The sequence below is a fragment of the Mixophyes fleayi genome, chromosome 10 (assembly GCF_038048845.1).
Source record: "Mixophyes fleayi isolate aMixFle1 chromosome 10, aMixFle1.hap1, whole genome shotgun sequence".
NCBI lineage: Eukaryota > Metazoa > Chordata > Amphibia > Anura > Limnodynastidae > Mixophyes > Mixophyes fleayi.
In genome coordinates, this window is record NC_134411.1 from 103,169,622 (window position 1) to 103,182,242 (window position 12,621).

Sequence of the window (12,621 nt, forward strand, 5' to 3'; positions counted from 1 at the left end):
CACTGGACATCAAGTTCTGGGCTCTGCATTATACACTGGACACTAAGTACTGAACTCTGCATTATACGCTGCACATCAAGTACTGGTCTCTGCATTATACGCTGCACATCAAGTACTGAGCTCTGCATTATACTCTGGACACCAAGTACTGGTCTCTGCATTATACGTTGGACACCAAGTACTGGGCTCTGCATTATACGTTGGACACCAAGTACTGGGCTCTGCATTATACGTTGGTCACCAAGTACTGGGCTCTGCATTATACGCTGCACACCAAGTTCTGGGCTCTGCATTATACACTGGACACCAAGTACAGAGCTCTGCATTATACGCTGGACACCAAGTACTGGGCTCTGCATTATACGTTGAACACCAAATACTGGGCTCTGCATTATATGTTGGTCACCAAGTACAGAGCTCTGCATTATACACTGAACATCAAGTTCTGGGCTCTGCATTATACACTGGACACTAAGTACTGAACTCTGCATTATACGCTGCACATCAAGTACTGGTCTCTGCATTATACACTGCACATCAAGTACTGAGCTCTGCATTATACTCTGGACACCAAGTACTGGTCTCTGCATTATACGCTGCACACCAAGTACTGGGCTCTGCATTATACGTTGGTCACCAAGTACTGAGCTCTGCATTATACACTGGACACTAAGTACTGAGCTCTGCATTATACACTGGACACCAAGTACTGGGCTCTGCATTATACACTGGACATCAAGTTCTGAGCTCTCCATTATACACTGAACATCAAATTCTGGGCTCTGCATTATACGCTGGACACCAAGTACTGAGCTCTGCATTATACTCTGGACACCAAATACTGGGCTCTGCATTATATGTTGGACACCAAGTACTGGGCTCTGCATTATATGTTGGTCACCAAGTACTGGGCTCTGCATTATACGCTGCACACCAAGTACTGGGCTCTGCATTATACACTGGACATCAAGTTCTGGGCTCTGCATTATACACTGGACACTAAGTACTGAGCTCTGCATTATACGCTGGACACCAAGTACTGGGCTCTGCATTATACGTTGGTCACCAAGTACTGAGCTCTGCATTATACACTGGACACTAAGTACTGGGCTCTGCATTATACACTGGACACCAAGTACTGGGCTCTGCATTATACACTGGACATCAAGTTCTGAGCTCTCCATTATACACTGAACATCAAATTCTGGGCTCTGCATTATACGCTGGACACCAAGTACTGAGCTCTGCATTATACGCTGGACACCAAATACTGGGCTCTGCATTATATGTTGGTCACCAAGTACTGAGCTCTGCATTATACAATGGACACTAAGTACTAATAAAGCCAATGACCAGCATGGAATTTAGAGAAAATATATTTTGCCTCTGATGTAAATGCTCTTCTACAATAAATAGACAGTTTTGCAAATTTTTGAATTGCATCATCCAAACATCAATAAACAGTAACATATGTGGGACCTCCGGCCAAACCTCTAGATTTACTTCTTAAACTTGGTTCCGTTCCTGAACAAGGACTGTTGTATTTCAGACTTAAACTAAACACAAACACAACTACTACAGATTTATCATGTACCCATCACACCGGGCCCCTATCTCAGTAAGAGTAACGAGAGCTGATCCAGGCCAGCTCTGAGCTGGTGCAGAACTCAGGCCATTTAGTTTAGGAAGCACAGGGGTGCACGATACACAGCAATGATTAGTAATCTGAAGGGGATCTGCGGTCCATGCAGAGTGTACAGCCCTGGTGGTCTCCGAGCACAGAACAAATCTCATGTTTACAGTTACAATGACCGGGCTGAGCTGCTCCTGGTACTGCCAGATTCTCCTCATGTAACCAGGACTTTGTCCTCAGCCGAACCCCTGGATCCTAGACAGCTGGGAGTGAGAATTCACCCGTCACATACTCCTGATGCGGAGAGTTACTGCTGGGTCATAATCTCTAACAAAACACAGGAAAACTGAGGCTTGAGGCTAAAATAGCTCGGACACAGCCGAGACTGAGACTGAGGCCTCCACACACCCCTCTGGCAGATATCAGCAGCGGAAGATCAGACCCACCCCGAACCAGTCACAATATGAGTGGTCAATATAGTGAGAAGAGGTGTATGGGCACACAATGGGTGGTCATTATAGAGAGAAGAGGTGTATGGACACACAACGGGTGGTCATTATAGTGAGAAGAGGTCTATGGACACACAACGGGTGGTCATTGTAGTGAGAAGAGGTCTATGGACACACAACGGGTGGTCTTTGTAGTGAGAAGAGGTCTATGGACACACAACGGGTGGTCATTGTAGTGAGAAGAGGTCTATGGACACACAACGGGTGGTCATTATAGAGAGAAGAGGTCTATGGACACACAACGGGTGGTCATTATAGAGAGAAGAGGTCTATGGACACACAACGGGTGGTCATTATAGAGAGAAGAGGTGTATGGACACACAACGGGTGGTCATTATAGTGAGAAGAGGTCTATGGACACACAACGGGTGGTCATTATAGTGAGAAGAGGTCTATGGACACACAACGGGTGGTCATTATAGAGAGAAGAGGTCTATGGACACACAACGGGTGGTCATTATAGAGAGAAGAGGTCTATGGACACACAACGGGTGGTCATTATAGAGAGAAGAGGTGTATGGACACACAACGGGTGGTCATTATAGTGAGAAGAGGTCTATGGACACACAACGGGTGGTCATTATAGTGAGAAGAGGTCTATGGACACACAACGGGTGGTCATTATAGAGAGAAGAGGTCTATGGACACACAACAGGTGGTCATTATAGAGAGAAGAGGTCTATGGACACACAACGGGTGGTCATTATAGTGAGAAGAGGTCTATGGACACACAACGGGTGGTCATTATAGAGAGAAGAGGCCTATGGACACACAACGGGTGGTCATTATAGTGAGAAGAGGTCTATGGACACACAACGGGTGGTCATTATAGAGAGAAGAGGTCTATGGACACACAACGGGTGGTCATTATAGAGAGAAGAGGTCTATGGACACACAACGGGTGGTCATTATAGAGAGAAGAGGTCTATGGACACACAATGGATGGTCATTATAGAGAGAAGAGGTCTATGGACACACAACGGGTGGTCATTATAGAGAGAAGAGGTCTATGGACACACAACGGGTGGTCATTATAGAGAGAAGAGGTCTATGGACACACAATGGATGGTCATTATAGAGAGAAGAGGTCTATGGACACACAACGGGTGGTCATTATAGAGAGAAGAGGTCTATGGACACACAACGGGTGGTCATTATAGAGAGAAGAGGTCTATGGACACACAACGGGTGGTCATTATAGAGAGAAGAGGTCTATGGACACAGAACACTAAGCTAATGAGACAGCACAGAGAGGTTAACAGACTTTGTCATGAATAGGGCCCTATGTATGAACCGATCACATACATGTTGTATTACATACATCCCGTGTTCTCTCATTAGCAGCTATGGAGCGGTGTGATTAGCATTCTTTGTGTGATCTTACGACCTAGACGCATCGGTATTGTATTTTCTATGTATATAATGGAATATACACAGCCCTGATTTAATGGCTGTGCTATGTAAATATTTAATGGCACATGTGACGGCGAGGCTGAGTTACTGTGTGATTATCCTGTATGAAGTTTCCCGGCATATTACTATATTACTCAGCGCTGAGACACGCTGCAGCTGTTCCTCTCCGTCTGCGCACTTAACCCTTTCATGCCGCTCTGTGCTGTGAACACCAGACAATACACAGAATATTTGCACAGGCCTGAACAGTGTTTCTTCGTTTTCTTGCCCCGGTTTCCTGCTCATCTCACATTCCAAGTACAAAAATGAAAACAAGTCCCACAAGTACTGTGATCCCACCTGCCCGAGCCTGCAGCCGACTTACTACTGAGCAGGCGCCGTGGGTGAAGGGTCTAATATATATGTCTGCATATAGTCTCAGAGATTCCTCTTTCCCAGACATCCCATTGAAAATACTCAGCAATCAGCCAAAGGTATCAAAATATCCTAATATAGGCAGGGCCATCTTTTCCATTGGGCATGATGGGCAGCTGCCCGGGGGCCCCACGGGCAAGGGGGCCCCATAGGCAGGGCTCTTAATGAGAATAAATAATCCTGCATAAGAAAAAAACCTGCTAAAAAACCTTCAAGGGTCACTGAGCAAGTTCATCTATCTATCTCTATATCTATATATCTATATCTATATCTGTATCTGTATACATCTATCTATCTATATATATCTATATCTATATCTGTATACATCTATCTATCTCTATATATCTATATCTGTATCTGTATACATCTATCTATCTCTATCTATATCTATCTCTATATATCTATATCTGTATCTGTATACATCTATCTATCTCTATATATCTATATCTGTATCTGTATACATCTATCTATCTCTATATATCTATATCTGTATACATCTATCTATCTCTATATATCTTTATCTGTATACATCTATCTATCTCTATATATCTATATCTGTATCTGTATACATCTATCTATCTCTATATATCTATATCTAGGGGCCCCGATGCACTGCTTTGCCCGGGGGCCCATAATGTTGTTAAGATGGCCCTGAATATAGGGACCAGTACAGGGCAGGTCATGAATGAGCAATATCCAGAACTAATGTGTCTGATAACGCTCAGTGGTATCATTGTGTGACACCATCCAGGTCACTCCAGACACAGTGTATATTCTGCATAGTATAATATATTGTTATAAACAGCACGAGTACAACATTCACGTACACAGACCCTGCAGCATGATTTACCTGGCCGATATCACATGTACAGACTGTACAAGAGCTATGTACATGTCCACCTGGCTGATATCACATGTACAGACTGTACAAGAGCTATGTACATGTCCACCTGGCTGATATCACATGTACAGACTGTACAAGAGCTATGTACATGTCCACCTGGCCGATATCACATGTACAGACTGTACAAGAGCTATGTACATGTCCACCTGGCCGATATCACATGTACAGACTGTACAAGAGCTATGTACATGTCCACCTGGCCGATATCACATGTACAGACTGTACAAGAGCTATGTACATGTCCACCTGGCCGATATCACATGTACAGACTGTACAAGAGCTATGTACATGTCCACCTGGCCGATATCACATGTACAGACTGTACAAGAGCTATGTACATGTCCACCTGGCCGATATCACATGTACAGACTGTACAAGAGCTATGTACATGTCCACCTGGCCGATATCACATGTACAGACTGTACAAGAGCTATGTACATGTCCACCTGGCCGATATCACATGTACAGACTGTACAAGAGCTATGTACATGTCCACCTGGCCGATATCACATGTACAGACTGTACAAGAGCTATGTACATGTCCACCTGGCCGATATCACATGTACAGACTGTACAAGAGCTATGTACATGTCCACCTGGCCGATATCACATGTACAGACTGTACAAGAGCTATGTACATGTCCACCTGGCCGATATCACATGTACAGACTGTACAAGAGCTATGTACATGTCCACCTGGCCGATATCACATGTACAGACTGTACAAGAGCTATGTACATGTCCACCTGGCCGATATCACATGTACAGACTGTACATGAGCTATGTACATGTCCACCTGGCCGATATCACATGTACAGACTGTACAAGAGCTATGTACATGTCCACCTGGCCGATATCACATGTACAGACTGTACAAGAGCTATGTACATGTCCACCTGGCCGATATCACATGTACAGACTGTACAAGAGCTATGTACATGTCCACCTGGCCGATATCACATGTACAGACTGTACAAGAGCTATGTACATGTCCACCTGGCTGATATCACATGTACAGACTGTACAAGAGCCATGTACATGTCCACCTGGCCGATATCACATGTACAGACTGTACAAGAGCTATGTACATGCCCAGCTGGCTGATATCACATGTACAGACTGTACAAGAGCTATGTACATGTCCACCTGGCCGATATCACATGTACAGACTGTACAAGAGCTATGTACATGCACAGCTGGCTGATATTACATGTACAGACTATACAAGAGCTATGTACATGTCCACCTGGCCGATATCACATGTACAGACTGTACAAGAGCTATGTACATGTCCACCTGGCTGAGTCTCTCTCACAGTGTGATAACAGCTACTTCTGCTTTTCTCACCTATTTTCTAAATACGACTACATGGCTGGAGGCTAACACCTATTAAATTACATTGAAAACTAAACCGAGCCTATAAAGCAAGGAAGTAGTACTGAGCCATTATACGTTAGGAAGAATAAGAACAGGTATTGAGATTACACTCAGGACACTGAAAGAAAGTGGGACTGCACAGTTGTCCTTATACATCAAACAACAGGTATTAATGACATTAAACATAGAGAACAGAGGAAGTGACACCTGTATATAAGACCAGGTACACACTGAAGAATTGTCTGACCGACGTGTTATCTCAAACGATTGTATCTACGACTGAAGGTCCGATCAGTCTGACGATTCATCCATACACACTGACACCATTTACCTTCAGATCTGTGCTCTTCACCTGGTCCTTCATCTGGTCCTCTGGTCTTCAGAGAATGACAGCACAATATTCATTCATTCATTCATTCATTACTGTCACACTGATTAATGCCACCTTGTTCTAGCTATCCACATGTCCTAACGAATTTTGTTAACTTCTGTGACTCTGAAACTAAACATTCTGTCTCAGAACGAACAAATTAATTATTCCGTCTACAGAACTCTCTACATTTATTCACCAGGAGATTCATCACTAGCATCGGCTGAAAAGAGCCCGACTCTGTAAACTCTATAGGGAGATCGGGAGTATGAGTGCATAGACATGGTCGGTGATTGGTCAGAAAATACTAAACAGTACGACCAACCAAATGAAACGATAATCGGCACTTTGGGACAACTTTAGACCATCGTGTCACTATACACACTAACCTGACTTCTGACCAAACAGTCGTATGACGGCTGATTTGCCCGATTATTGAACGAAGACGCTCCAGTGTGTACCCAGCCTAAATCGTACACTCTGGGAGAGAGTATGAAAAGCCGGTGTGGGAGGAGCTTGATGACGCAAATCACGTTATTACGTAGACAGAGTAAAACATTGATAAAATCTCGTTATCACGTCGAGGTTACTGAGGTGGGAGGGGCATGCTGACACGATTTGCATTATTACACTCTGTCCCCGCCCACTCTGCAGGCCGGTGACAGTTGCCTGCTCCCCCCAGGAGTCCGGGAGACCCCCCTTCTGGACATTCCAGGAAAGGAGACAACTATGGTGTACTGTAAATACAGGATAAGAAAAATACCAAAAATGATATGTAACACATAGAGCAGAAGTGGTACTGTGCTGTACTGGATCTCTCTATGTGCGTTCATAGATAATAACACATACTAAGAATTGCATGTAGCTTACAGAATAGGAGAAGTGATACTGTAACTGACACTGAACCTATTGAACAAGAGAAGTGATACTGTGCTGTTATAAATATACGAGGTATACTATGATCCTGCATATAGAGCAAGAGAAGTCTTACTATGACACTGTCCATTCATACAGAATTACTTCTTACATACAGGAGAAGTGGTACTGTGCAGACATTCATATATATAAAATAAGAACAGATATTATGATGATGTGGATACAGAACAAGAGAAACAGTAAGATGTAGTTTGTCAATGCTGAAAAATATTGTATGTTCTAAATCATCCTGTGACGGGTCCTGAAAATTAGGGATGAGGGGGCGCTGAGGGTCCAATGAGCGTCTGACCTCATTGTCATTATGAATCTCTTACTACATCTATGATCTGTAACATCGTATCACTGCCAACATGCAGTGAATGTAACAGACTTTATTGATGAGGCACAAAGTCTTCTGACACAGACAGTAAATCTTTATTCCATTCGCATCAGATGAGCAGACAGGTATAAGCTCTTATACCGTTAAACAACATACGTTAGGGTAGGTGCACTCTACAGAATTTTTCTCCCGATGTCTTATCTATAACGATTTTACCAACGACTGATTTAAAAAAGTCCCGATCAGCAGCCGATCACAGTACACAGTATACGGGATCTGTGCTCTTCATCTGTCAAAACCATCGTCTGAAAAGATCCTGACTGTAAACTCTAAGGAGATCCCGGTCCTGAGCGCAGACACTGCAGAATTGGAACAACAACGTTCCATCGTTGAACGAGATTTTCAGTTCGGTTTGAAAATCAAATAAAACAATACGATGAGCTTCGGAACGATCGGTCATCGTTGCTGCTCACAAACTAATGTGATATTGGGCCGAACGGTCGTTTATCGAGTGATTCGCCCGATAATCGGCTGAAAAACCTGCAGTGTGTAACCCTGCCCCAGTGGTTCCCATACTGGGTGCCGTAGCTGTCTCACTGGGGTGCTGTGGCAAGGGCCGGTGGTAAGCAACTTGGTAATTATTTTGGCTTGGGTGTGCCTTGAAAACATTATGGAGACCCTAGGGGTGCCTCGCAATGAGAAAGTTTGGGATCCACTGCCCTAACCCCTAACCCAGTGTGTCCCCAGCCTTACACAGTGAACTCTGATTTACAGTTTCCTAATTCACATTGGCTGCCTTGCGATAAAGGTAAATGTTTGTCCAGCTGTCAGTAACAAGACATCTGTTCTGACCTCTCTAGAACAGAATTGGACACTTATTTACGTCACTTAAATATAAGTATATTGTATCGCCTAACTGATATATTATTAACCACAAGCTGCCAATCAGGTTGGCTTCTACATCACTATATACGGGGGGGTCTGCACACCTGTCTGTTCTGGGGCACAGGGGATCTGCAGCGTTATTTATCTCTTATTAATGTGGAGAACAGAGAGAGGTGAGAAAACAGGAATATATTTGTCTCGTTACACAAAATGTTGCACATTTGGCAGAATAAGGTCCTGAGGTTTCCTGATCCTCCATGAAAGTGACCGGACAGCGGAATGAATGGAGCTCACAGCTCTGTCCTATACCAGGATTATATCACCTGTCCATGCACAATGTCACTGCAACTAAGTATATTAGAAGAAAAGGGAAACTAGACAGAACCAATGTAGTAAATCAGCAGCAATGTTCAGGCAACAGAGAGCAAAACATGTTTAACCCCTCGGCACCCACTGCACAGGCGATATAGGAGCCAATAGTATTAGTTTTCTATAGACAGAAGAGACAGGAAAGCACCAGATTCCCCCCCCCCCCCCTAGCCCCCCAACTTACATCGTACTTGTCGCTGACTTTCAGGTGCAGAGCCCTCTTCCTCAGGCTCTTGGCTGCGCAGCAGTGAGTACACAGCAGTGAGTACAGGGTGGTAGCCAGCACTGCACTCCATGTCCGGCTGTACTTAGCCATCCTGAGGGTCCCTGCAGAAAGGACAGCCCAGGGCGGTGCAGCTGGAGAGAGGGGCAGAGTCAGGGAACTGGTAATTATAGCAGCACAGCTCTGCCAAGTGGATGCTCGGAGAGAAGGGGGGGTGAGAGAGGGGAACGGGGATATATGGGGGGTGGGCTGTGGGGTCTAAACAGGGGTCTGCAGGAAATGAGATGCATTAGGTGAAATCACTAGGATATAATGGGGGAGAATATTATACATGTAGTACAGGGGTCTGTGTGTGGCTGGGGCAGGAAGGAGAGAGGAGGTGGGATCCTGGGGTGGTATATATTCAGGTTACTGGGCATTAACTAGGTCCAGAGGGGGGGGGTAAGGAAGACTATAGCGCTATAGGACAGTGGATGAGTCCTTCTTATGGATGAGAAGCACAGTATATTGGGTCCTTCCTATGGATGAGAAGTACAGTATATCAGGTCCTTCTTGTGGCTGAGCAGCACAGTATAATCAGGTCCTTCCTATGGATGAGAAGCACAGTATATCAGGTCTTTCCTATGGCTGAGAAGCACAGTATATGGGGTCCTTCCTATGGCTGAGCAGCACAGTATATGGGGTCCTTCCTATGGCTGAGAAGCACAGTATATGGGGTCCTTCCTATGGCTGAGAAGCACAGTATATGGGGTCCTTCCTATGGCTGAGCAGCACAGTATATCAGGTCCTTCCTATGGATGAGAAGCACAGAATATCAGGTCCTTCCTATGGCTGAGAAGTACAGTATATCAGGTCCTTCCTATGGCTGAAAAAGTACAGTATATCGGGTCCTTCCTATGGCTGAGTAGCACAGTATATCCGGTCCTTCCTATGGCTGAGAAGCACAGTATATGGGGTCCTTCCTATGGCTGAGCAGCACAGTATATCCGGTCCTTCCTATGGCTGAGCAGCACAGTATATCCGGTCCTTCCTATGGCTGAGAAGCACAGTATATCCGGTCCTTCCTATGGCTGAGCAGCACAGTATATCCGGTCCTTCCTATGGCTGAGCAGCACAGTATATCCGGTCCTTCCTATGGCTGAGAAGCACAGTATATGAGGTCCTTCCTATGGCTGAGAAGCACAGTATATTGGGTCCTTCCTATGGCTGAGAAGCACAGTATATGGGGTCCTTCCTATGGCTGAGCAGCACAGTATATGGGGTCCTTCCTATGGCTGAGCAGCACAGTATATCGGGTTGGGATGAGATACCTCAGGTCTACAGATCTCATCACACCCCAGAGCTCCTGACTCCTCCGGCAGCTGCAGCACATCTGGGAGCTCAGAGCTTCATTCAAACATAGATCCTGGAATCAGCTTCTGGGAAGAGCCGGACGGAGGTTCCACCCTCCTCACATGTCCTCATAGTGCAGCATCAGATCAATGTATCATGCCTCAGTCAGGGGCAGATATGTACTGATATAATATATAGCAACGACCTGCTCCTGCCCTCCAGTGCCTCACTCAGGGGCAGCAGGGGTTACGGGGCAGATATGTACTGGTATAATATATAGCGACGACCTGCCCCTGCCCTCCCGTGCCTCACTCAGGGGCAGCAGGGGTACAGGGGCAGATATGTACTGATATAATATATAGCGAGGACCTGCCCTCCAGTGCCTCACTCAGGGGCAGCAGGGGGTACAGGGGCAGATATGTACTGATATAATATATAGCGAGGACCTGCCCCTGCCCTCCAGTGCTCACTCAGGGGCAGCAGGGGGTACAGGGGCAGATATGTACTGATATAATATATAGCGAGGACCTGCCCCTGCCCTCCCGTGCCTCACTCAGGGGCAGCAGGGGGTACAGGGGCAGAAATGTACTGATATAATATATAGCGAGGACCTGCCCCTGCCCTCCAGTGCCTCACTCAGGGGCAGCAGGGGGTACAGGAGCAGATATGTACTGATATAATATATAGCGAGGACATATAATATATAGCGAGGACCTGCCCTGCCCTCCCGTGCCTCACTCAGGGGCAGCAGGGGGTACAGGGGCAGATATACATTTGCTATATTTGTCACCCTATGTCATTATTTGCCTGTGCTGCTGATTCCCACCAGTGTGTTTATAAGGACAACGTCGCAGACTCCACGGATCAGTGATCACTGGGTCCATGTTTATTCCTGGTGGGAATTATTTACATGTTTTCCCAGGACCACCATATTCATCCACTTTCTATAGGTGCAAATCTTCTCTGTGACAGAGCGATATGTACAGGTCTCTGCAAACGTCAAACTTCAATTACTAATTACCAGATAATGCTCAACATAAAAATGAAATAAAATTGACCAAACTGCCAACCTGAAAGACAATTCTGCTACACTATGGGGACTGTTCTGCAGAACAATGGGATTATTTGGGGGGGGGGGGGGGATATTTAGTAATTATTACACAATACGTTTTCTCAGTGATTTTCAGATACCACCTGTTTACAACTTCCAACTTGTCCATTTCTCCGGCTTATTTCTGTCTTGTCAGAGGGACGTAGAACAGTCCCGGGTCCTTTGTCAGATAATAAACGTAGATGTTGTGTCCAAACTAATAACAGGTTTCACAGAAAGGAAGTGACAAGAATTGTTCTACGTGCTCAGAAACGACAGAAGAACCAGGTTAAATACAGGTTTCACCAAGTGAGCGACTGACGACAAGTTACAGTCTGAGGAAATCGGGTGTTTGTTTGCTGTACTCCCGGAGGGGCCGATATCTATGTCCTAATTGGGACCTTATTAACCCTTAATGCTGCCTGTACATAAGACCTGTCTAGTGTCTTTGTTTCACTGATATTATACGTGTTACAATACTGCAACATTAACTTGTTACAATGGTATGTGCTGTACTGTAACCAGATACAATGTATACATCTGTGATTGTGAATAACAACACTGTTCAGACCACTAGGATGACTGCTGAATCTGTCTCTCCCCATCATTTGAATATGAACAATATGGACACTAATGAGTCAGGTGGTGTCACTATAATCCGTACTGCAGTTATTTCCACTCTCACGTTACAATCACAGACAATGGTTTCTGTTTACATTACAGTGGATCCATTGATCTGAACCGAGTAAAAGATTTAAACGGACGATTTCATATTCCTGCCCCTCCGAGTTGGCATAAAAATGTGTTACTTAAATGGCTCTATGGGACCCCACCAAATAAGGAACAC

The 12,621-nt window shown here is 45.1% G+C and overlaps 1 protein-coding gene across 2 annotated transcripts in view; it reads right to left on the bottom strand.

The window, feature by feature from the left end:
- WFDC1 (WAP four-disulfide core domain 1) overlaps positions 1 to 12,621 on the bottom strand; it is a 39,244-nt gene that overhangs the window by 13,648 nt on the left and 12,975 nt on the right. Inside the window, exon 1 of one of the 2 annotated variants that reach the window (XM_075189373.1) lies at positions 9,314 to 9,709. The exons of the other annotated variant lie outside the window; for it this stretch is intronic. Within the exon in view, the coding sequence (XP_075045474.1) occupies positions 9,314 to 9,445 (132 nt within the window). The 5' untranslated portion in view covers positions 9,446 to 9,709. Of the gene's footprint in view, positions 1 to 9,313; positions 9,710 to 12,621 lie in introns of those variants that run through there. 2 annotated transcript variants of the gene reach the window in all.